The 26,535-nt window shown below is 31.9% G+C and overlaps 2 protein-coding genes across 2 annotated transcripts in view; both read right to left on the minus strand.

Annotated features, from left to right (window-relative positions):
• The window catches only part of LOC123692240 (NAD(P)H-hydrate epimerase), a 494,715-nt gene that overhangs the window by 374,363 nt on the left and 93,817 nt on the right, over positions 1–26,535 (minus strand). The gene's annotated exons all lie outside the window — the stretch shown is intronic.
• On the minus strand, positions 2,827–26,259 carry LOC123692233 (proton-coupled folate transporter-like). Its single transcript, XM_045636946.1, has 7 exons — positions 25,139–26,259; positions 22,849–23,008; positions 16,840–16,941; positions 15,404–15,541; positions 13,411–13,494; positions 9,864–10,020; positions 2,827–2,962 (listed from the first exon to the last, which is right to left on the minus strand). The coding sequence occupies exons 1-7, from the start codon at positions 25,922–25,924 to the stop codon at positions 2,890–2,892; spliced, it is 1,500 nt and encodes a 499-aa protein (XP_045492902.1). The 5' UTR covers positions 25,925–26,259; the 3' UTR covers positions 2,827–2,889.

Below are 26,535 nucleotides of genomic sequence, written 5' to 3' on the forward strand. Positions count from 1 at the left end.
GAATTCAAACCCTCTCGCATCCTGGCTTCTGCCTGGATTACGAGCCCATATCACATGGGATTTAAATATAACCATTGAATTAGTATATTCCACATAGAGTACAATAATTATAAACAGTGATAGTTTTTCGAACTTGATTGCTAAATTCGAAGAATAATTATTATAGATAATTAATGTAATGTGCTCTACCGCTGGGCCACCACTTACTACTCTTTCCTTCGACAAACTGTGTATTAACAATTTTAGGGTATAGTGTAATACTGGTGTAAAATCAAACAAAAAAAATACGAATTTTTATTAAAAGACAGTCCTCGTATTATGGGGTTCATGAAGGTGTAGAAGCCATCCTGGGCTTACAGCGATTCTACAAAAAACATTTGGACTATGATAGCAACTGCATCTAACTATCACACTAAAGAACTTTGTTAATACAAGAAACAAACAAATAAACAATTAAAACCTAATAGAACTTAGTAACTGGTAAATATGTAACTGCCGTTAAATTGTCTACAAAATTTAACTCATTTATATACTTACACGTTTGCGATGCTCCAATTAAAATGTCTCCAGTTTATTTTGAACTAATGGAGCAACCAATGTTATTTGCTTTGAGTTTATATTTCAAGTTTCAACTCTCTCATTCCTAATACACTTTGAGAGATAAACCTTTCCGCGAAAAAATAAAAATCTAAGCTTAAGCTCTTCATTGGTTTTTTTGACCTATTTTAATATTACATATTATAAATCTCGTGTCACAATGTTTGTCCTCAATGGACTCCTAAACCACTTAACCGATTATAATAAAATTCGCACACCATGTGCAGTTCGATCCAACTTGAGAGATAGGATAGTTTAAACATGTAGGTACCGCGGGCGAAGCCGGGGCGGACCACTAGTGTTATATATGATGCATATTTATTAGCTATGCCTATTGAAAAATATTAAAGTAGCCATATCTTAAATAATATTTAATTTTTATGTTAATAATTAAATTCCCTACAAATCTTCGTCTTAATTTAATTTTCTCTACAAATCTAGAAATAATTTAACATGATATTTCGATAACCATTCTTGATCCAGGAATTTAAGGGGTTTCACTCTTGTATAATAACTATTGAGTTACATTGAATATTATATTCAACAAGATTTCAGTCCTAGAGACAATAACATCTTATGAAATAAACCATTCTAATTGACTGTACTATTAACAATCATAAATAATTACCCAGAACATAATTACTCAGACATTATATCGAGAATTACCTTAAAGATTAACTGTTAATGGACATATTCTATAGATAAGCAGTTAAGACAAGTAATATTCCATTTATTTCATAGATTTAATGAAATAGTCCTTTATGTGAAAGTCCAGGGTTGTTACAAAAAAACATCGTTGTTTAAAACATCATGTTTAAAACAAGTTTAAAACAAAATGTAAAAAAAACATGTTTTTTTCCACCTGCTTTAAATCAATGTTTTATACATTGTTTTAAACAGGTTTTAAACTTACAAGCGGGATAGATAAATAAAACAATTTCAAATGGGAAATTATTATTATGGCGATATTTTATTATTGCGAAATGTTAATTTAATTAACTTAATTATATTATTATATAACACTAGCGGTCCGCCCCGGCTTCGCCCGTGGTACATATTCACGTTTTCTCTACATAAGAACCATCCTCGAACTTCAAGGAATATTATAAAAAAAGAATTAACGAAATCGGTTGAGCCCTTCTCAAGTTATGCGCTTACCAACACATTTTGAGATTCATTTTTATATTATAGACTAGCGGTTCACCCCGGCTTCGCCCGTGGTACATATTCACGTTTTCTCTACATAAGAAATTTTTATATTATAGATTAGTCAGTCAGCTAATAAGTTAAATAAAACATTTCAAATAAAGAAACTTTAATTTTAACATTATTATAATAATTATTTAACATAATACCTACTTAATCAACTAATAAGGATTCCTCCAAATGCTCTAAATTTTGGCCACTCTGGGAGATTGTATTTTTTTATTCATATTTTTAAAAACTGAAACAAGTTTCGCGGTTTTTTCATTTGGTAAACGATTTCTTAATCTGGACTGTACCAACCCAAATGTAGAAAAAAGTCTATCTACTCCTGCAGAGGAAGCAACTGCAACATGCAGTTGGCATGCTAGATAATTCATGTCCGAGCTTAATTTCCCCTTAAGTGATTGCTACCATGTTAGTGGGTGCACTTCCAATGCATAATTCGTAAAAAGATACTCATTAAACGGGAAAGAATATGCTCTGTATTTGTTAATATCGCGCGCGCGATAATATTGGGCGCGTTCCTACCTACGGACATGAGTGATTGCAATCGCGGTCATCGCTGACTGAAATCGCGTCCAGAAAACATAAAGCCTATGGGTGATTAAAACATATTAATCAATGTTTTAAACATGAATAAAACACAGTAAAAGTACAAAGAAAAAAACATTGAATAAAACATAAAACATTGAACAAAACCAAAAAAACAAAAAAAACATGTTTTTTCTCATAATTTACTGTTTTTTTGCAACCCTGTGTGAAACTAGCTGTGTCCCGCGGTTTCACCCGCATTGCTCCCCTCCTGTTGATCTTAGCATGATCATGGCTATATATTATCAAGCTAAGACCAAATAGCTTTCCTCGATAAATGAGCTATCTAACACCGAAATATTTTTTCAAATCAGACCAGTAGTTCCTGAGATTAGCGCGTTCAAACAAACAAACTCGCTTTATAAAGATTAGAATAGATAAAACAAAATCACCAATTAGGAGATAATTAAGGGTGAAAAGAAAACAACAACACAAGATAATTAACTGTATTTATAAAGCTATACATTTTAGAATAAAAAGGAAACATTAAGTCAACTAAACTTCTTTATTTACACTTTCTTGTTCTTCGGCTTGTTTATTGTCTTCGCGTTGCTCGAAATACATCCACCTGCAAATAAACAAGAATTAAAGATAAAATAAATAAAAGAAAAGATAAATAAACTGTAATGAGTTTTAGTATAATTTCATCCCGCCTTTGTCTTTAATTGCAATGATTTTTTATCTCGAAGTTAAATGTAATTTACCTTCCGTTTATGACTACTAAAATTGTAGCTAATAAAATAATATGGACGATTTGAAAGTTGTCTTGTCGTTATATGTTTTGACAATAGGCTCTACTTGCGTTAAAATTTCTTCTATCTACTACAATGTTAGTTTTAGATGTTTGACATAACCACAATATACAGATACATACAGTAAGGAAACTTCATACAAAATGTTCGAAATGGCTCCCCCCCCCCCCCCCCATAAAGCGTGTTTTCGAGGGTATTGAGGGGGATCGATAGTAGCGGGTGACACATCCACAGATTTTGAATATAGTATGGAAAAAAGTTTAAAGTGATGTCAATTCACATTAAATAAATATCGATTGTTTCAGTTTGTAGCCCTTTCAATAAATATATTTGTAAATACCGTATCTGACTACAAGTTAAAAAGAGACTATTTTTTAATTTCTATAGATATGGCAGCATGAGTTTTAAATTAAGTTGACATAATATTTTCTACCAAAATGATAGCTACAAATAGTCACTATTAGGAGTCCAGTCTGTTTAAAGATCGCATCTATTTTTTACGCAATCTAGAAGAGCACGAAAATCTAAAAAATGGAAACCTTAAAAAATCTTGTTTAAATTTATGTGCATAATTACGTAAATATTAGAGAAGAAAAAGATAGATAGGTATTATACTAATTATTGTATTTTTATCGATACGTGACTTTACCACTTTGTCAAGCACTAAGCCTGTCAAACTATTTTCTTTTTCATCCTAAAACAAAAAGGTTATATAAAAGGAGGTTCTATGTTCGTATAATAATAATTTTAATTTATTTTTGCATATTTTGTGTTTTTTAATTTAATTTAATTTATCGTTTTAAAAATAATTTAGTAGGTATACCTACATACAAGTATTGTTAATTCTGGTTTAAAATAATTATTGAATACTTATATGTATCATACAAATATAAAGCATTATAAATAATTTAGGTAGGTACCTACATTAAAATAGCCTTCGGCGTCCAAAAAAGACAAGATTTCGAAATATAGCACTGAAAAAAACGTACCTATTTACTTTTACAAGGTATATATTATTTTATTGAGATTGTTTCTTCTTGTAAATTCATATTTAGGCTACACCATTTTTTAATTTTAACGGGTTTTAATCTCAAAATTACCACAAAGTCAACTGTGAAAAAAGCAAACAGAAATATACAGGCCGAATTGATAACCTCCTCCATTTTTGAAGTCGGTTAAATATCAAAAAGGTAACAGCCCTATAGCTATACGTCATAATTTCATCGCAGGGGCTTAGTTTCCTAACTGTATGTACGTAGTATATATCTGTCAACTGTGACATAACTTAATATTTAAGTAGCAAACGCAATTTAGGCCTTTCTTAACTCCTTTATTTATTATATAACTAGCTGCTCCGCGCGGTTTCACCCCCGTGGCTCCACTCCTGTTGGTCGTAGCGTGATGATATATTATAGCCTATAATAGCCTTCATCGAAAAATGAGCTATCTAACACCGAAATAATTTTTCAAATCGGACCAGTAGTTCCCGAGATTAGCGCGTTCAAACAAACAAATAAACAAACTCTTCAGCTTAATAATATTAGTATAGATTTATTTCCCAACGACTCTACAATACATATATTTTGTAAAAAGCCTCTTAGCTTTGTTAATCGTGTACAACCTAAATAGAAATAAATAAATGAATTATAATCGCGATTCTAAAAAAATCTACAGTTCAAAATATAAACATCTTTTTTCAACGTGCAAAAAATGGCTTCAAATCTTTGAACTTCTTTTGCACGTAGGTCATCGTTCAAGATCAAGTGAGCGGATAATTGGAGACAGGAATTAAATTGCAATGTACAATTGAATATGTTATTTATATACAAAATATTCGGGCCGAATAAAGGCCAACATCTTGAAACAGGTAGGGCCATATGTTTGACTATTTATAAAAAATATAGGTACTGAATAACGATATAAAGAAAATACATCGAGTTTAAAAAACATAAATACATAATCGATTTAATATTGTTTGATAGATAATTGAAAAATATCAAAAAATATGGAAAAACAATTTGGGCTGAGATTTTTCGTCTATAAAAAAAATGTTAGGTATTTTATATGAGTAGACTAGCTTACCGCCCGCGGCTTCGCCCGCTTTCTCTAAAACGATTTGAGGTTTAAACTATCCTATCTCTCAAGTTGGAACTGCACATGGTGTGCGAATTTTATTATAAACGGTTAAGTGGTTTAGGAGTCCACTGAGGATAAACATTGTGACACGAGATTTATATATTATACTAGTGATCCGCCCCGGCTTCGCCCGTGGTACCTACATGTTTAAACTATCCTATCTCTCAAGTTAGATCGAACTGCACATAGTGTGCGAATTTTATTATAATCGGTTAAGTGGTTTAGGAGTCCATTGAGGACAAACATTGTGACACGAGATTTATATATATTAAGATTATAAAGATAAAGATATAATTTAACCTGTCATCATATATTTACTGTTGCAATTGAATTTAGTAAGGTTATGCAAAGAAACAGAAAGTCTGAGACTTTTGCATGGATGCACAGTAATTAAAAAAAATCTAGAACATACATCTCTGAAGTCAACTTCTTATTAGTTATTGGATAAAATAGAAAGTTCAATACGGAAACGCCTGTACAGATAAAAATGCTGCAACTAATCAAAGTGGACAAAATAATTGTTTACACTTTACACATAACCTATAAATAAGGTTCTTAGTATTCACACATTTTGCGCAAACAAATTGTGTAAATGCTTTATCATAATAATATGTTGAAGTGCTAAATTTTCCTCCACTTTGTTTTTTTTTTAATTTTTAGCATTATTCCAGGATCTTATTTAAGTGATAACAGTAATGTCACCGATGATTATTAGATGATGATTATAAGAAATATTGACACCGTACGAATTTGAAAAAGTTTTACAAATCCCTCATCACCTTTAGGTATGTAAAATTTTCAACTATATTCACCATCTTAGTTTTTAAAGTTGAAATAATATGACTAGGTTAAAAACAATGGACTATTTATCCGTTCAATAGATTCGGGCAAATTAATTGTACAAATAAATACGAGCACTTATTAAACATTTAGGAAATATTTACTGATTATTACAATTCCATAAATTGTAAATACATCGAGAAGCAAGAAAATTAAACTCAAACCAAATTCAAATTTAAAAGAAAATTAAACTCAAACTTTACTGATGTACCTATTGTGAAATTCTTAAATGGTGAAGATGAATGACGCATTTAAAACGTTAGTAAATAGTTGCTTGCCATTGTACACTATTTAGAACTAAGTATTTATTTCGACATACATAATATTAAATAACATCCAAGAACGAGCAATATAATAAAAGCTTTTTATATTATAATATAATAAATGGGTCAATATCATCTCGCAAAGCTAACAAAAATATACTGATTATTTACTTTACTCTATTAACGTAATAAACCAATTAGATTGGTACCAGTACAAAATAGTAAATCTGAAATTAAATAAAACAACATTATTCCTTCTTCGTAATGGTTCTATCTACTTCATTCTATTCAATCATTAAAACGGCTATGCATCTACACATGCAATCTCCCGACAGCCTTGGCACAAAATCACACGAGTTACAAACTTACAACATAATATTAGTAGCTTGATTCCTAGTAATTACCAAATGACATAAAATCCTGCATTTATGTAGAGCAATCAACATTGCATTTGGACCACTTATATACCAATATTCAATCTGTATAAACTCAAACTCAAACTCAAACATTTATTTATTCAATTAGACTTCTTCTAGAAGCAGTTTTGAAACGTCATTAGGTACATATTTTTAAAATTACACAGTATGTATGGAGAAGAACCGGCAAGAAACTCCATTTAATTTTACAAAATACATAATATGTAACATCATATATTATAGTAATATGCCAAAGAACTGTCCTGTGGTTTTTACGCGACAACCCTCCATGGGTCCATATATTCCTTAATACTGTAATAGGCTCTCTGAACTAGTACATTTTTTATATAAGTTTTAAATTTAGAACTACTAAACTCTTTATATGTTTTGTGTAACATAATAATATTATTTATTGTACAACAAAGAAAATATTAAAAAACAGAACTTAGGAATGTTGTAAAAAAGGCGGTCATCACTAACAAGTGATCTCTACCAGATATACTTGTACAGTAATATAAGTGTAGTCCCCTTTCCCTTATAAAGGCAGAAGTGGTTCACGTTTTTTTACTGGTAGATCTTTCATTAAGAACAAGCAGCCTGCAGCAGCAAGATGACCAGCCTTTCTTTCTCTCTCACACCGAGACTTTTTCAATTACTAGACATCACTGGGTAATGAAACCCCGAACAAAACCCCTAAGTTCCAAATACACAGTAATTTATTAAAATACTTATCTATAAATAATAATGCAATACAACACACAAACACAAGTTTGCAACTTACTCCACACCACCACAAACGAAAGGTATGTGACCATTTTTTTGTTTGAAATTTACTTCATAAACTACAATGGAATCGTCCAAACACAAAACATTGTTATCGAAACCAAACTTCCGCAGGTCATTGTCCTGTTGAACTAATTGTTTTAGGGACAATAGATTTTAGTGTGATAATATTTCTGTCGATAACATTGAATATTGATGTCGGTACTTAACAACTAAGGTCGCCCTATGATCAGTTTTTATACATATAATGCGCTTAAATCAGGTGCATTACAAGATAATAATTACATAATAATATGCTAATTATTCTTAATTCGATAGATAAGATATTATTGTAACAAACAATGCTTATTATGCATAATTTTGTCCAAGTTTCTAATTGGTGGCAATTGGCAAATAATAAAATGACGAATATGTATTGTTTTTTCCTTAGTCGTCATGAATATGAACTTATTCAAAAACCAGTCAATAAAAATTAAGTTTGGTTTCCAAAAAAAATAGGATGACCTTATTAGCATGTACATTGCACATACATTCAATTTAAAAGATACAATTAAATGTTCTGTTACCGTAGTTTTTACTTTACTACAGAAGCTTCGATATTAAATCAGCATAGTTTTTATTCCTGTTTAAGAACTTTACAGGTTCAATTTGAATAAAATATTAAAACTAGGTATGTGTATTTTTTGCTATAATAACAAATATATTACTTTAACATTCTAAAACATGTCCGGAAATAATTAGAAAGATCATTGAACCCACACCAGCTTCAAAAAGCCAATCAATGTACCAAGATCCGTTTTTTATTTTTATAACCCATGTCAATAAAAAATGTACGCAAAAGTTTTCTTTTTTCGCTTTCCTTGTATGGTAATAAACATTAATACTTGTAAAACATTAATTCAATAAAAATTGATTTAATATAAATTAAGACGGGCAAAGATACCTTCACAATTATATTGTACATATATAACATAATATTTATACAAATAGCACGACGTAGAGAAAAACAATCGCCTAATAAACTAGGACTTTAGAAATTCAACTTAACTTTATTAATTAGATTTTTGTTACTTTTAAATTATACTTCTTATATAACGACACAATTTTTTATGTAACTGTGGAATTTATATTAATAAAATATTTTTTATATGTGAATTTAAATGTACATCATAAACCCCATTATATATCCATTTACATTCATTTAAAATACGTACATATGTCAAGCTATTATTTCTCATAAAATATATAAAATAGTTACTGACCTATTACAAGAAATCCATTAGTACATACTTTGAAATCGAGATGAAAATTAATACAATCATGAATTAATAATAATAATTATAGTCTTCTAAGTTATTGTATGGGAGATTATTAAAATTGTCTACATATTGTTGCTATCTTAATATATATAAATCTCGTGTCACAATGTTTGTCCTCAATGGACTCCTAAACCACTTAACCGATTATAATAAAATTCGCACACCAGATGCAGTTCGATCTAACTTGAGAGATAGGATAGTTTAAATCTCAAATCGTTTTAGAGAAAGCGGGCGAAGCCGCGGGCGGTAAGCTAGTAGAAATATTAAACGTGCGCACACGACTTTATAAAACACACGTCTAATGAACACGTGATTATAGTTGAAGAATTTACAATATTATGTTATACGTGATATTATGTTGAGAGCTTAGCCAAGTTTATGTTATTGTAAAATGTACTTCTTTTGATGTTCTTCAAAAGCAAGAAATAATTATTATAATATATAGGTTTAATGTAGATAGAGCGTTTTTATTACTTGAAATATAAAGGAGTATATGGAGTATGTATAAGTTTTTTAACTTTATATTAAAGTAATTTCAACATCACATGACTCTAGGTATAACTCCGCAAATCTTTGCAAAAGAAGTGGTAAATATTTGCATTATTTATCACTTATAGTATTACCGATAAATGTTTTTTATAAACTACAACCACTAAGATATATAAGATTGACGGTTTTTTAAAAGTATCGGGGAAGAAGGGTTGGAATTTATTTTAAGGAAAAGGATTGGTGTAGAAAAAGATTCATGTCTTAATAGTATAAAACAAAGTCCCAGTCGCTGTCGGTATTGTCCTTAAAACTACGCAACGGATTTTGATGAGATTTTTTTCATAGATAAGTGATATTTTATAAAGATATATAGTATATACCTAAGTAAACAAAATAAATATATAATTTTGTAAACATTTCTACAAAGCGGGCCAAGCCGCGCGAATTAAGCTAGTTAATGATAAACATTACCCAAATATAGCGACAGCAGGCACAGTCATAGCAGCTCCCAGTAGGAACACAGCGCCAGGCAGCACGTTCAGAGTCGCCATGTACACCCTGGAGTACAGGGGACCGTACACCAGCGGCATCATGGCTTCAGCCAGCCCGAAGAGAGAGTTCACTTTACCTGGTTACAATTAAATGTATGAAAATTTGTGGTACTAAAGAGAGAGTTCACTTTACCTGGTTACAATTATTAAATGTATGAAAATGTGTGGCACTAAAGAGTGAGTTCACTTTACCTGGTTAAAATTAAATGTATGAAAATGTGTGGCACTAAAGAGTGAGTTCACTTTACCTAGTTAAAATTAGATGTGAAGTGTTGGTATGGTATTAGAAATTGTGATTGTATAATAGAACTATAATGTAGGTACACAAAAATGTACACGAAAACAACACGTTTATAAATTCAAATTGTGAGATAATAATAAAGTTTTAAGAACAGTACAGGTTGTAGGAGTGATTTAGAAAACACAGATATAACAACAAACATAGAATCTATAGATATTATACCTATATCATGCTTTGTCCAATCAACAACGATTATAACACTTCAAAATATTTCTTTCACATAGGTTTGAATGTTTGTGAGAATTTTATCGTCATTTGAGAAAGTTCGACACCTACAAAGCACAATTTCTTTTCTGTTCCTTTTATTGTAAATATTGCTTTACATTTTTAATTTTACCGAATGAATTTAGCGTCATCAATTGGGAACACATTAAGATAAAAGATAATGAATGTTAGTGAACCCCTTACGGGTTCACTCGCATTTTGTACGACGACAGAATCTTCCAGAAACTTAAAAAAGTACGGTAGTACATACCAAGCTTATGATAAGCCTTCTATTATATGTATAAATAAAATTCAACACAGTCGTGAATTGCCTCAATTAAAAATTATGTAGTTTATAAAATATGACTATCTCCAACAAGGTTCAATGTATTTTGATCGATATAATATCAACTGCGGACATGATATGAAAAGATTGCAAGTCTTCGATTTCTGCTCTCTTATTACAATTATTTGATCTTGATTGTCTCCTTTGTGCGATCGTGTACAGTATATTGACATTTAAGTTTTTTGCTTTCTCGTTTTTGTAATGTTATCATTGAAAACTGACATATGCCGTTAAGTTAACCCTGTTTTAAAATCCTTTCAACATTATACGATGAATCATATGCTAAGAATATAATATGTTTATTTATTATTTGATTCCATTTAATTTATCGGTCATTCAAAAAAATTACAAAAATATTTGTTATCAAAAAATAATACAATGGCCCAATATGAAGTCAACATAAACGCAAAATAAAATTAAATGCTTTATAAAATTCAAAGCAATTACTAAAAAATGGTCTGAAATAATAAAAAATTACCTACTATGTATGTATGCTATGTAAGTGGTATCTTTCAGCTTCTTATCTATACTAATATTATAAAGCTGAAGAGTTTGTTTGTTTGAACGCGCTAATCTCGGGAACTACCGGTCTGATTTGAAAAATTATTTTCGGTGATAGATAGCTCTGTTATCGAGGAAGGCTAGGCTATATAGTATCATCTCGCTGAGACCAACAGGAGCGGAGCACTGCGGGTAAAAATGCGGAGCTCAGCTAGTCTTGTAACCATTTCTACGCGGTTGTTTATTTATCATATTGATCATATTTAATCGTTTTGATAGTACGAAAAAAATATCAGTAACAAGTCTCAAAAAGCTAGGCTTTTTTCTCTTTTTGTTGGTGAAACCTAAACCTTGGTGTTGTAGTAGTGTCATTACCTTCTTACATATTTATTTTTCTTTTATATCCAGCGATTCTTGTGAGAGTAAAGAGTGTTTGTGTGTGAATATATATGCATTTACTAGCTGTGCCGATGAGAAAATACTATTCTTATATCCTTCAAAAATACTTCTTAAATATGGCTAGGTAAACATTATATTTACGTCTCATTTACTATTTACTTTGGCCATTAAATATTTACTTATAATTCGTCTTCATAAAACCCACGAACTATGGGAATCCCCTGAAAACTTTGTTATGTTGATATAAAAAACGTCCTTGTATTACAAGATTTAATATTAAAAAAGATGCAAACAAAAGATTTGCTTTTTGTGCTTGAAATATAAGGTATGTGCGATTAACAATCTTTGATTATTAATTACATTTTTATCAAATTATACTAATGAATGAAGTCATATTACAGGATCTTAAACTGGTCGTTATTTAAAATAAAGTTGCGTTTTATTTTAGTTTAAGACTGATATGCAACTGATAAACGTGCGAATAGCCTTGATCCATTGCAATCCTTTATTTACAAAAAATGTATGAGTAAAAACAAGCAGCAAAATTAGTTATTGTTAGAACAAAATTAATAATTATAAGTATTCTAGAAGTATATAGATACTAATGAACGAGATAGTGTGTGATCATCCAAAAACGGTTAATCAAATCTGGATTAAATTTGGCAGAGATTGAGAACAGTGACTGAAAGTGTGACGCATTCTTGTATGACATCAACACTAAAAAAACAGTTGTGTACGAGTAGAACTTGCGACTCTGAAGGCTCCGTAAAAATAAGCTAATGAGCAACCGCAAATATCTTGGCCACCCTTCTAATTTATGATCGTGCCTACTACTGCTTTACTTCGATTTTTTAATACATCTTACTTTTACGTTGTCGTTATAACATCGACAACATAAATAGATCATGTCTAAGTTTTCTCCAGACATAGTGTATTTGCCCTTTGCGTACGGAACCCTAAAGATTACACAATCAACAAGAGCATCTATTAAGAAAACCTCATACTTGTAACACTGCACTTATCTGAACAGTTTGAGCACTCAGCTGCTAAGATCGTGTAAACTCCCTTAATACCCGATCCACACGTACCACCTTACCTGCACGTTCACTTGTACAAAGTTTACACAGAAGTACCGTTTGTACTACAAAGCCTGCGATTGAGATTTCTTAGATAGATGAAGAATGAAGATCGCTTAAGATTTCTTATATTAGTGACTAGCTGTGCCCCGCGGTTTTACCCGCAGTGCTCCGCTCCTGTTGGTCTAAGCGTGATGATATATAACCTATAGCCTTCCTCGATAAATGGGCTATCGAACATTGAAAGAATTTTTCAAATCGGACCAGTAGTTCCTGAGATTAACGCGTTCAAACAAACAAACTCTTCATCTTTATAATATTAGTATATAGATTTTGATTTATTTTAGACAGACATGTGTTTGTGTCGCATATAGATTTCTTAATGTCAATCTATTATAGATATTTGTTTAACAATTAATTTAGGTGTTTCGTAATAAAATGATTAGGTGCGCTATGTGATCATCCAATAATCCAATATAATTATTTAGAACTATAATACTTGTTATGTGATACCTTTTACACAATCCTATCGATGATATATACCTACATAAAATGATTATATTTAATGAAGCATGGCTTCATCATTAACATTTTTATATAATTAAACTAATATTAGTTATACAGATGTTTTAAAACTTACCCAATTCCTCACTAGTCACAAGTTTCGAAGCAATCGACCGCATTGCTATGAAGGAGGTCCCGTTGAATATTTCCACTAAAGGAGCTGTAAATGGAAGATTTATTTATTTATGTAGCATTGTTATAAAAAAAAGTTATAATAAAAAATAGGTACCTACTTAATTGGAACATACACAAAAATTCTAAATCTCTAATTTTTTGGCGATCGAAGGTATTCTGTATCTACCTACATGTTAATATTATTAAACTAATGCCAAAAAATTAACCCTTTTTATGACTATTCATAATAAGTTAAATTGTAAGTTATTGAAGTGAAACTTCTTTATCGGGGTTGGAAAAAAATTTAGTGTAGGTAATATTTTTTCGTTACGCATGACATTTTTCCGTTACGCGCCATCTTTTTCTTATCCCTACCACGCGTAATTCGACGTATTTCTGTAAAGTTGCATATAGTAAATTATTTTTTGAAAAATAAAGTCATAAAGAAGTTTCACTTCTTACGTGTGTACACTAGTACACGCACACATTTATATTAATCTTAAGGTTCTCATAATTACTCAAAGAAGCGGAAACATCTTGCTTTGCAATAATCAATAGACCGTAGTTAGTTCTAACTTCTATAGATAGAATAGTAATAACAATGAGTGCATCACGTTTCACGTAACCAAGAAGTCGTGAGATAAGTAGATGTTACAAAAGTTATGTAATACATAACGACTTCAAATAGTTTGATACAATAGGTACATAATATGAGAAGTCTTCTAAAGCGATGAAATGAAGCTTAGTGTTTCCAAATTTCAGTAAATAATAAACGTGATGATAAAAACGGATAACGGTAAAATAAAAAGGAATAATAAAGACATTTCCCCAATCGATTTTGATTGTCTTTTTTCAATAGAATTGCGAATGTCTTGTAAGACATAGGTTACACGCTCAGTCTGGCGTCATTTCAGTCCATCAGTCTGCTCAGAATAACGGAAGAATTATCGTCTAACCGGTTGACTAACGGACTGATGGTTCAGAATATACCGTGTTTTTTCATCCATCATTCTGGCATCAGTCTAAGCCGGATCAAACTGATGGACTGAACTGACGCCAGACTGTGCGTGTAACCTATGAATAAGACGAGAGATAGTAATTTAAGTCAATTGAAAATCATAATAACAAACAACAGATTACGTAAAATGTTACATAATAAATAACCACTGAAACCACAAAGGTAATAAAGAGATTATGTTCTATGTATTAGGAAACATGAAGTTTATTTTCTGTTTTTAACACCTTTTTCGATTTATAAAAAAACATTTTTTTAAACCGGAAAGCGCAGTTAAAACCGGCTACTCGCGTACCTACCGAAGGGGCAATATTGGAATAATCTCGGTTGCACAGCGGTCAGAGCAATTTCAGTTGTTCTCTAAATTGCCCCTGCTTGCCTATACTGAGTATACACATCAAAATTAAGGAGCCAATTAAGAGTGCAATGCCAATATTGCCCCCGCTGCAGGTAGGTGAGTAGACGGATTTATTCTACAAATAAATAAATTAACTTTAGAAGGGAATGAATAATTAAGAGTATTTAAAGGTTTTAACCTTTGATTACTTAAGACAAGATGACTTGCAATTCTAAATGAAACGCATTCCTTTAATTGCTAAGAGGATATACATTCTTGGTAATTGCAATATATAATACATACCTATATACTCTAAAATTGTAAAGTTGTAGCTTGTTTCATTGTTTAGTGAAACGAAATGATCTCAGAAACTATTGCGATGAATTGAAAAAAAATTATCACGTTGAATAGTTCATTAAGGAATCCAATAGGGCAAAATTGTGGGCAAAATATATTAATGTTCGAGAAATGTTGCAAGATTAGAAAAAAAATCCCGTTCAGAGTACACGACGTGGCGTGGCGTAGAGATAATATAGAGAGATAATATTATAGGCTGTTACTTCTATTGTATAACTATATGAGTCTATGAAAATATTAACATACCCAGGTAAATTTCTGTGGTAGTTGTAGCGAAGGCAAAGATAAACGAGGCAAGTATCTTGCTGGTGCAGGAAATGATGCCAACAACTGAATCATCCAATTTCATGAAGTCGCTGAAGATGCTTATAGAGAAGAGGGTACCTGGTAAAAATTTATATTGTTACAATTTGGTGGAGAAAATTGCGTGAAATTCAAATTTAACTAAAAGATATAGTACGCAGCCATAGGAATTATATTGACTCTATCAATAATGACTGCTTGCTAATTTTTGTGGATTCCTCTTTAATATCTCTAATAATATCTATCATATTACCTAAATATGCAGTTATAAAAATGTGGTGAATGGCCAGTAAAAAGCATAACCCAATGTATAAAATACCGTGCATTAAATAGGAACATATATATTTAACACGTATTTCTTAACAGTAATTACCGACTGTTCATTAAAAACAGCATAAATCACTAAAGCACGAAAAAGCTAATCATACTTTCTAGTTGCAAAGTTTCGGCCCATCAGTTTTTAAGCTGTGAGCAATTTTAAAACACTAATTGCATTAATTTCCAAGTTAAATTTCCAGTTCGGTAGTCGCAATAAAGTTTAAAGTGTCATTTTTTACTCTATTTCTTAACTACCCGCGTAAAATTGTATATGCAAAATAGGCTTTGATAAAGCTGTTCCATTTTTGAAATTTTATAATCGTATGTGAAATTTTTAACTGCCAAAATTGAAATTATTTTCTTCATTACTGGTTAAGTTGATTTTTTTAATAAAAATAAAGTTTTCCACAACGGCGACATTTGGCGACAGTATTTAGTGATTGCATTTCGTTTCGTTTAACGTAATGAAAAAGTCAGGAATAAACACAATGGAAATAAAACTTATGAATGCGTATTGCGATGTTCTTTTATTTTACCACCCTACAGTCGAGCTTCTAAGCTATTGCATAGCTTTTGTCGCGGGCCTTGAGCGCGGGGACCGAATCCAGAAATTGCGTAACGAAAAACCCCACGCTCCCCACTCCGACAGGCACGGAGGTATGGCTTGAAGGCATAGCATGCAATAGCTTAACCGCGGCAGTCCCCGAGTGCCACACGTATTTTTTATATTATTTTAGTGTTTTCTACACTGACTTGCCTAACCTTGACTCATAAAAAAACTTATTATTCCTAAAAACAAAACACATCAATTCATTTCATCATTTACTAATTATAAGTACTTTGGTTAAGTATATTTTTTATTTAAACGGAAATATAACCATTAATTTTAATTAATTAATCGGTTCTGCCATATAATATTTTATGATCATATCCTTTAATTTTCATCACGGATCATCATCAGGTGCCACAAAATCAGATCGTATTTTATTTTAATATTAAATTATTAGCTAACGATTCTATAAATATACATGCAATTAGCGACCTTATTGTGAACTACTTACCGACTAAATTAGTGATAATGCTGTAGGTGCAAAACATACTAAATTGTACTTCATCCCAGTTGAATCTGTACCTCATAAACAGATACAGTACATTCATCTCACCTGTAAACAAACATAACAAATTGGACAAACAACTTAAAAACCTTTCTATAAACATTGCCCTTTTTCCATAAATAATAACGTATGGGCTGTAAAATGAACCATTTAAAAGAAGGATTATTATAAAAATACTCATGAGTCAAACTGCAAGCATATAAAATCAGTGTGAAATTCACCTTATTAAATGAGCTATATCTATACATATAATAAAATCGTAGGAAAGTCAAAACTGTACATTGAATATTTTTTTAAAAGAATACTTGGGCCGTGATCTATAATCGATATAGAAGCCAAAAACATAGTTTTTAGAATTTTTGTCTGTTTGTCTGTTTGTCTGTTTGTCTGTTTGTCTGTATGTTTGACCGGGCTAATCTCGAAAAGTACTGCATAGATTGACTTCAAATTTTGCATGAATATTACTAACAGGTCGGGTGAGGCTATAGGCTACATATTATCAAGCTATCACCTACGGGGGAGGAGCTGTGAACCTTTATTTTTCTTACGTATTCCGTTTATTACGACAGCGTACAATCTAAAGACTCATGTTTAAATGTTGGTTTCGAGTAAGCCATGCTATTATCTAGCTTTACAAAATAAAAACTATGTCATTTACGTAATTTGGGCAGAGAAACAGTTTAATGAATTTAGTAGTATAAAGACAAATTAGAAACAGCGCCATCTATTGAATGTTATAAAAATCAAATCAATTTACACGTTAACTATTGGAAATTAATAATCAAATGACGCATAATATATAAATGTTGTTTGACAATATCTAGATTGACACTATAAAAATTATGCCATTTAAGTAACTTGGGAAGAGAAACATAGTTTAAAGAATGTAAGTTGTATAATGTTAATTTTGTAACAGCGCCATCTATGAGATTTCGTAAAAATCAAATCAATTTACATGTTAACACTACTGAACACAATGTTAAAAATTAATAATTTAAATGTAATAATTATGTTATTTATTTATTTAACTCTTAAACCCATATCTTCCGTTCCCTATAAGATATAGTTCGTGTGAATAATAAACTACATTTTTTTTAAAGTGAGGGTAGATGTTTATTATTTTAAGTAAAAATAGACACCATTATCTACAGTTAATCTAATGATTGTGTTCCAAAGAGTATAATAATATATTGTTGTGTTCATTAGTTACAATTTTAAAAATCTTCGTGTTTTATAAATTTACTAGCTTACCGCCCGCGGCTTCGTCCGCTTTGTCTAAAACCTAATAAATTATATATACTAAAACCTTCCTCTTGAATCAGTCTTATCTATTAAAAAAACCGCATCAAAATCTGTTGCGAAGTTTTAAAGCTTCGTCCGCTTTGTCTAAAACCTAATAAATTATATACTAAAACCTTCCTCTTGAATCAGTCTTATCTATTAAAAAAACCGCATCAACATCTGTTGCGAAGTTTTAAAGATTTAAGCATACAAAGGGACATAGGGAAACAGAAAGCGACTTTTTTTTATACTATGTAGTGATATTTATAAAGCAATTGAATGCCATAAAACCAAAAATATCAAATGCAATCTTCGTGTTTTGTGAATTTTCACCATCATGCGTTCCCACAAAAGGTAAGTTGTTACTTACAGGTATTTATTGAAATGAAATGAAATTAAATGAAATGAATGATTCTTTTATTATTTTGAGGTGCATTGGGAACAGAAGTTTTTGATAAAATTTTATTTGTAAGTAGCTTTTTTTATAGATTTACAGTTAACTTTTGATTTTTTTATTTACAGATTCAATGCTCATAAAATTATATCGCCTTTGGAAGACGATTTCTGCTGATATTTTTATTACACCACTTGAAAATTGATGATTTGATGATAAAGACAGTAGCAGCGAGGATTAAGTGGAAATTAGTAATCATCCGCTTCGTCAATCCAACGTCCAATGATTCAATCATTGGAAGTATCTCGGGAAATTTTGGAGGATATTTTTCAGGAAGGAGAGGAGGGGCAGCCAACCACATATCAAACTAGTTTTAGTACCGAAAAAAATGTTATTGCCAAATGAAACGTAAATTTTGCACTCACAACTTTACAAGTAATGTTTTTATTTTGACTTTGCGGTTATCTGATTATAATATTTATCGTTATGGCTATCGACGTACCGACCGTACTGGGATCAGAGTAGGTACATGATATACAGTTCATCATCCAGGATTGCTTAGAGCATTTTCACACTGAAAAAGATGTTTTCTTTGAATCGTAGTTGCTTCATTTATTTATTTTTAATCATTTTACATAATATGTTTTATATTTTATAAATATATCATTTTCATTATTTAAGTAGATAAAATAAATTATGTAACGGTTTTATAAGAAAACTCATTATATTTATTAGGCGACGGTGATTTCTTCCAGACAAAATATATTCATCAGCTCAATAAAATTGAATAGTATGTTGTTAGTTATTCTTTAGATTCACAATTGTAATGAGCATTTCCACATGCAAGTTGTATCGTAGTTTATATATTAATTTTACATATTAAAGTTCCAACAATACCCTCAAATTTTTGAGTAGAGTTGAGCAAGATAATTTGAAAAATGTGCCGTGTTAAGTATTATAGAAAAGGTTAGTTCGTTGGTAATTATAATTTCTTCTTCATTTACATGTTGTTAGCAAAAATAAACTTTAACTAACAGTCAAAGTAGTCAAAGTATATTTTAACTAATACTACTTAATATCTATTATACTTATGTTCAGTATTTATCTGTATTATTATTGCTTGACAATTAATATATTTTCATGTCGTATACCAAATTATAAACATAAGTTTAATGTGTAATTAGCTGGATTTATTTTTACACACTCACAGACTTATATTTTATGTTAAATGTTAAAAGAGTGTTAATATGTAGTGTAAATCATAATAGGTACATTTTTTCACAATTAAAAATAATCCTTTTTTCTGATGGTGTTGGCATTGAATTAAACCGCGCTGTCGTTTCGTTCACAAAAAGTGATGTTATGAGGAGCATATTCGGTCCTCATATCATAAAAAATCTGTGCGAAAACAATAAACACGTGTGAGGCCCTCACGGCAGATCGGGGCGGTCTGACGCGAAGTGGGGACAGCGTTGTCACTGTATCGCTCTAGCCACGCTGGTCAACAGACTTATTCGTTAGTTCAGTTTTGTATTAAGACCGCTGTGACATCCAACCCGTGAGACAACCAAACCCCTACTATCCCGTGAGACCGAAATCTTCACTGTGAGGGTATGACGTCTCACAGCTGATCGCAAACGGCATATTGTACTATCCCGTGAGACCGAAACCCTCACTGAGAGGGAATTTCGTCTCACTACTGATCACGACAGTCATATTTTATCTCGAGAATCTGAAACTTTACTCAATATGTAGACCGTTTGACAAATGATAGGGTGCATCATAATAAGATGAACATGAGCATAAGCAATGACTAGAGTAGGGACGCGAATATTACAATTATATGAGACAAGAACGATTAATAAGTTTGTTTAATGAAAGATTAAGAATTGAAACTATTCGTTCTCTGGAAACGTACGAATAGCGAGAGGCCCGTCTTACTGCAGACAGATTTCGTCATAGTCTTAATGTCTTGAGGTAAACAATCTACGAATTCGGTGGTGTGGTCTGACAAATATAAAAGTGGGTTTGCTTATAACCTCACAATTGATTACAGATCATCTTCTGTATAGGCGATATTAACGTAGTATGTTCTTTTTGTAATGCTTTAAAGTGTGGTAAGGCGAGTCGGCTTTCGTTTGAAGATACACCGGAACCTTTGAAATCACTACTTTTAGAGGTAAACATACTGTTCAATTAGCGTTTAGCTACTTATGTATTCTGTGGTGCAATGTAAACTGTTATTAGACAATATTCGCTCTTATAGTAGTGCGTTTCAAATGATCCTTTGGTGCTCAATAATTATCAGAAGATCCGTTCATGCTTACTTTTAAGATACAAGGTCAAGTTTACTATTTGATAGGATCCCTTTTGCCTGAAGGAGAACCTAAGTTTGTTTAAATATATTTTGTATTCGACTACAACGAATAGTGGAATACAAGAAATCAATATTTCTCAAATTTAAAACTGAACTCAAAATTCGTATGTATGCAGTTTTAAATCGAGATTAGAAGCTTTTCCTCAAGATGGTGATATCGGCACTCAGGAACTCCCTGGACGTGTTATAACGCCCAGGCCACAGTATTACAATTTTTCCTACAGTAGGGCGACGAATGTATTTTCGCATAGCAACGGAGGGGAACTCGCGGGGGGTCAAGTGACGTGGGCCACGTACCACAAACATGCTTAGTTTGTGGTATCGAGCGCGAAAGATAGTCATCGTGTTTTTAGTAAAGTTACTATGTAAACTAACGTAATTTAATACTTAGGTACATATTCTATAATGGTGTGCTCAAACTGTTAATCTACATTTAATTTAGATTATTATTTGATACTAAGTAATGTAGAATTTAAACCACATTCATTCATGTTTTCTTCAGATTTTAAGATTTTCTTATCAGAGTGTTCAATTTTAATGTAGTTAAATTTTATAAGAGACAATAATTAAGAACATTTTAAAATAAAGTGTCACGTATTTTTTTTAAACGACGAATGACGAAAAACGACCTAATCGCGGACGAAGTCGCGGGCAACAGCTAGTTTATTATAACGGTATATTTTAAAAGGCAGTTTATATTGACGTTACAGCTTGAAATCCTCCTCTTCCTTTCCTCCTCATCAAACCTTTAAATTCTGCATCAATAACTTGAACTTACAGTATTTTTAAAACTGTTTTAATATATCAAAATTATAATATAATAATATTTTTTTTTATAATTATATAGTATTGCCTACATGTTTATTTTTTGTTGTCAAATAAAGAAAGAATTATTAGAACTGGGACCAGTTTTATCGTGTTAGAGTGCCTGCCAATCTTCTAAATACTGTATTAATAAAACTGCCTAATATTTATCAAATTTGCCACTTAGAAATGACTACCAGAGCTAGGTAAACGACGGGAAGAGAAATCTTCTCATTTAATAGGTTAAGGACATAACAAGTGGTATGTTCCGCACTCCACACTCCAGCTAGACTTCCAGTGGCCTAATAAGATCAAATCATCCTCATTTTTCAATTTTACGACTTTAACACCATAAGTCTCCTTGTTAACTGTTTAACACATTCAACCCTGTTGTGGGCTGTGAATTACGATGTTCGTGATGATGTGTGCTATATTTTTCGTGAGATTGCAATATGAACATAATTTAAAATGAATTTTCTCGTGTTTGATTGTATATAATACATAGAAATAAAAGATTTTTTAACTGATTTTTAACGCGATTTCTGCATTATATTATTAACCCGACGTTAGTTTAAAATGCTTCAAAATAACTAAACTATTAACGAAATATAAACGAAATGAAATGAAAACGCAACTACGGGTAGCTTATTTATTCGAATCAACATTGTATCATATTCAAGACAACTCAGTTTGTCTGTGACTCCACTTCTTGAAAGTGTTCAAATCGTCCGGTTACCCAATTTACTGAGTAAGTCATGTTTTAAGTCGTTTAAGTATATAATTCCTGCGTCTTATTTTTTTCAGCTAGTCATCTCGCAAGGACCTTTATTTGTCATTCCACCACTGTTGTCTGTTTTTTTATTAATTTACGTATTCATAAATTCTTTTCATCTAACCATTGTCAGGCAAATCATTTGTTGCATAACTATAAACACACAACACCTATTGTTGTGAAGCGTTTGTGGAATTATAAATCTGTGTCACGTGTAATAGTATATACTTAAATAGATCACATAGCAATTAGACAAGACTTATATATTTTATAAGACAAGATCATTTCTCTGCTTTCAAACCCTTTAGAAGATGAAATCATACTAACCATGCAAGGGTCCGAATATAACGCAAACAACAACAATAAGCAAGGACACCCGCAGCCTCCGCCGCCGCGGCCCGCTTCTGAAGGCCACCGTGAGGGTCTCTCGCACGTGACCCGTATCGAAGAACGAGCAGATCCATCCCTTGCAGCCTACGGGTTGATGCTGAAAGCATGTATATTGATTAATTTTATAATAAAAAGACTTTAAGAAAGCCTATAAACTTCTGAAAAGTCAACAAAACTTTACTAAAGTGAACGCTCATGGGCGACAAACTTTCAGAAAGTGAGCCGCCTGCTGTTGGTGTTAACATAAAAAAATACTAAGTGCAACAGTCGTAAAATATCCTTATCCTTGCTAATATTGTACATTCGAAAGTGTATGTGTTTGTTTATTTATCTTTCTGTCTTGTCGCAATAGAGCGATTTTATGGTATGATATATATGCATATGGGTACGGTATAGGCTACTTTTTATCGCAGTGAATCATCTCATTCCCATGGGAATGTCCTTTGACTACGCGAACGAAGCGCGGAAAACAACATGAGTGATATTATAAAACTGCTCCTCGCCAACTTCGTCTTCGTTGCAGCGTCTCTCTTCTCTTGAATATATTATGGCTAAATTCACATCAAGTTAGTATGAAGTCTCTTTTTAATATTTTTTTAAAATATTTTTTTTTTTTTGTTGTAGGCAAAATAATTATTTCTATTTCGGCTGTCCTATAGCATTTCAATCGTATATAAATGTAAAAAAAACTTATCTTGGGTAATGAATTATTTGAGAAATACTAATAATGCCGGATGTATTGTTAAGCTACAACTCTTAAAACATAGTTTGAATGTTTTTATCTTAAATTCAATTAAATCTATTTTTAATTTATTTATAAGTACTAAAACTAAACATATTGTATGATAACTAATAATAATACTTACTTCTTAAAATCATTATTCACATTCAAATAATGGTTTATATAAAAAAAACTTCAGTAAAAAATTGTCTCTTATTAAAATCATTCCACATATTATTAATAATTAACGTGAACACAGAAAATTTATCGCTAAATATTTGAACAAACGATAATTTGGCTTTAATCGCAGGCGATATTCAATTAAGGATCAATTTATTATCAACTCTTACATTCCGCCAATATTAATATCATTCATGTTATTTACATTTAATTAATATGAAAATTTTCACTTCATATTTAATTCATGTCTCTTATAAATGTTTCAAATAGAAATAATGCTCATGTCTCTTCATCATAATATCAACAAAACAACTATAAACAATATATTGGTATTGATATGAGAAGTATAAGAACGTTATGTAAGCATAACACAGTACACTCCCCTACATAAGATCATTATAAATCAGTTCTTCCCACAGTAGAATCAAGTTAGCAAGGATGTTCGCATAATGATATGCCAATCAAATCGGATAAGACATTACAAATGCAGACACCTATCTGAGCCTCGTGTCAAACCGATGCTACTCTCCCCTTCAATTTTGCGTAGTGTGCGAGCAATTTATCACTTAGACGTAGGACCGGGAGTGTAAGCGAATGATGAACGACCTCAAATGCTGTACCTAAGTCTACCGGTAACCCTAAGCTTCCTATTAACATTGTCTCACGATTGATTCCGTGTCAGTCTACTGACATACCTCTTTTAATGGTCTACAGTTATGGCGGCGGCGTCCTTGTTTTAGATTGGACCTTAACCACTTTAAATAGTAGGCTTTCCGCCCGCAGCTTCGCCCGCGAAATCAAAGGTAATTCCCTCATGGGAATTACCTTTGGCGAGATATTTCAGCGCGGTAATAAGAAGCCCATATTTAGCCTCCTAACTATTTCAAAACCCCAAAATCATAGCGCATAAAATCGCTCCGTTGCGACGTCAAAATATAAGAACATACAAGCTGAAACGACAAAAACAAACAAACACAATTTCGGAAAACAACGGAAATTCGTACATACAGTTTACAATTCAATGTTTACATGTAGGTTTCTTCGGTTGACTTTGAGAATAAATTTACAGAAATTATCGTAAATTTAAATTAATGAACTGAAAATTTCTTAATTGTGGTAAATGCGGTTCAGCATAGATAAATTTTCCTACATTTAATATATACCTAATATTCTGACGTGACCATAGCACATGCTTAGAAGGAGTAATAATCATAAATAATATAATATAAAAAGGAAAATATTCTTCATGATTTAAAGTGCTATGTTTAGTTACATAGGTAACTAAACATAGGACAATCGTATTCTTTTATGGATAAATAAACTTACACGTTGTCGCTCTGCAGATATTTCCGGATCTTTCAGTCGAATGTATCCATATATGAGACTTATTAGATACAAAAGATTAGATATCATGAAGATGCCATAGTATCCTATTTGCTGTAACAATATACCACTGAGTGACATTCCAATAGGAATTCCAAGCGACATGCATAAATTAGCTACTCCTACTCTAAATGTTCTCATTTCTTTAGTCGTCACATCGCCAATATAACTGAACACTCCGACGAAAACTGTTATCCAACCTCCGGTTAGTGACGGAAATAAATCAGATAGAGCTGTGACTTCCAGAGGCAGTTCGTAGAAGAAATAGGTGTTTAACATGAAACATGTACAACATAAAACCTCTCCAACTATCGGGAGAAGTATGCAAGCTTTGCGTTTGCCAGTTTTGTCGCTCCATGATCCCACAAACAACACTAAGATACAAGGAAATGCCGTCTGAACTATGTTTTTCCAAGCTTGTACTGATGCTGTCAACTTCTGCACCTCTGACTCTTCTGTGGTATAGTTTTCTGTCTGCCGCCTGTTCAACGCTGAACACACTTCATCACTGTAACCTAAATTTACTCTACATGCCTTTTCCAAATTTAAATTTTGAACAGCTAGCCCCGAAAAGACACTGGACATAATATAACAGGCAATGATCGGTTCTACTGTTATATTTGATCTTATTTGCAGGAGTTTTTCTTTGACACTCGACGCATTAAACTTTCTCTCCTTAACTTCTACTTCTACTGCAGGTTTATCAGCGTTAACACAATTTCCATTCATGATGGCAGTTTTAGGCGGCCGACAGTTTTAATCGGGGGTGCCTTCGATGTGTTTTGTTATTTTAGTATTATCCATGTTTAGTATGTCACTGCCTTAAATTATCCACCACATTTGAGCACAGTTTCTATTTGAATCAAGTTTATATATATTATGCAAACAAGCTGCGAACTTCCCTAAGCCAGAACACCGAGTAAATCTTCTTTTCTTAAGTTGATTGAACGGATACGCGTTCGAGTGGTGCCATTTACCAATTTGTTGATATAGTGTCGGCAGATCGAGAGAGCCCGCGGGACTGGGTGGACGATATCGTCGCAACCTTGTTCCGAGCTACCGTTTATCCCATTAGCCGATGCCTGTCATTATTGTACAACAGTACGTAGGTAGTACATTATTATGCACGGTCAAGGTACGCTCGATGTGGGCAGAACCGCGCTGTTTGTTAGATGTAATCTTGAACCTTATGTTGTGCGAATAAGTGTTACTTATCTAGATCGACCCGTATCTCATATTGTCCCAATTTAACGAGCCTCACTTCAGACGATTGTTCGATTATAAGAATAGTATCGATACACAACAATCATCAGCTTACATATCAATTTCACCTTATTGAA

The sequence above is a fragment of the Colias croceus genome, chromosome 6, assembly GCF_905220415.1.
Source record: "Colias croceus chromosome 6, ilColCroc2.1".
Lineage (NCBI taxonomy): Eukaryota > Metazoa > Arthropoda > Insecta > Lepidoptera > Pieridae > Colias > Colias croceus.

Excerpts from the sequence above, each read along its gene's own strand:
- LOC123692233 (XM_045636946.1), bottom strand. The coding sequence starts at position 25,924 with ATGAATGGAAATTGTGTTAACGCTGATAAACCTGCAGTAGAAGTAGAA. Across the intron at positions 13,495-15,403 it reads TACCACAGAAATTTACCTGG|CTCCTTTAGTGGAAATATTC; the intron begins GTATGTTAATAT and ends TTCCATTTACAG. Across the intron at positions 2,963-9,863 it reads CCTGCTGTCGCTATATTTGG|GTGGATGTATTTCGAGCAAC; the intron begins GTAATGTTTATC and ends GTTTATTTGCAG.